We start from the raw sequence: 949 nt of genomic DNA on the forward strand, positions 1-949 counted from the left end.
AAGAAAAATCTGGAAGCCACAACCATAGATGAGCATGGTGACCTCCTCCAGGCCAGCTCAGAGGCTGGAGGGGGCTTGTCCAGATCAGTAGGCATGGCAACACCCCATGTCCCACCAGCACAAGCCGTGCAAATATCCAGGGAGCATCCTCACCAGGCGCTGGGTTTTGGATCAGCCAAGGAAAGAATTTTGCTCTGGGTTTTAACCCTGATGGGACAAGATGTGCGTGATATCCTCAAGTGATGGCTCATGTCTTGAGGACCTACCACTGGCCACATTTCTCTGTGGCATCCTGATGGCCAAGGAAGGGCTGGCTTATGCTTACAGAGAGCTACCTGCCTGACCTGGCACGAGTGCACACGCCCCCGTGCACTAGCTGAACTGGGCTAAGAGGATTACAGCCCTGTTATGTGATGTTAACGTGCTGGCTGGGGCAAAGCAGCCTCATGCACAGTGGAGAAGGGGAGCTTTGAGCTCCTTCCCGTGTTGTCCCCTCCTCGTAGGAGGTTGACTGTGGAAGTAGAGCCAAGGGATGACCTGAGCGCCTGTGTGTCCCATCTTTGCTCTATCTCTGGAGCAGCAGAAAGTCCTCAAGAGCGGCAAAGCTTCATTTCACAGTAACAAACTCGATGGGGGTTCTGAGAAGGAAGGTACAAAGTCAGTTGGAGGCTCTTGAAGAGGACCCCACTGCGGATGTGGGGTTGTGGTGCCAGCACTCCCCTCGGTGCTGCAGGCTGGGCATGTCCTTATTTAACCTCTGACAGTCACACCGTGCTGAATTTTCTCTTTTCTCCCTCTTTTCTACCCCCATCGTGGCTGTTGCCAAGTGCAGCAGGAGCTGCCAGCCCGCACCAATGGCTCGGTTCCCACTGCCCCGGCACTCGCCCGCGATGCCCTCCACACCAAGATGGAGCAGCTGGAGGAGCAGCTCCTCTCCAAGATCCTGACC

The 949-nt window shown here is 55.5% G+C and overlaps 1 protein-coding gene across 1 annotated transcript in view; it reads left to right on the forward strand.

The window, feature by feature from the left end:
• The window catches only part of LOC104530502 (neuronal pentraxin receptor-like), a gene marked incomplete at both ends in the record, with an annotated part of 8,265 nt that overhangs the window by 5,631 nt on the left and 1,685 nt on the right, over positions 1-949 (forward strand). Inside the window, 1 exon segment of the mRNA XM_010175101.2 lies at positions 833-947. Within this exon segment, the coding sequence (XP_010173403.2) occupies positions 833-947 (115 nt within the window).

Source organism: Antrostomus carolinensis, unplaced genomic scaffold, assembly GCF_000700745.2.
Source record: "Antrostomus carolinensis isolate BGI_N321 unplaced genomic scaffold, ASM70074v2 scaffold28170, whole genome shotgun sequence".
NCBI classification, from domain to species: domain Eukaryota; kingdom Metazoa; phylum Chordata; class Aves; order Caprimulgiformes; family Caprimulgidae; genus Antrostomus; species Antrostomus carolinensis.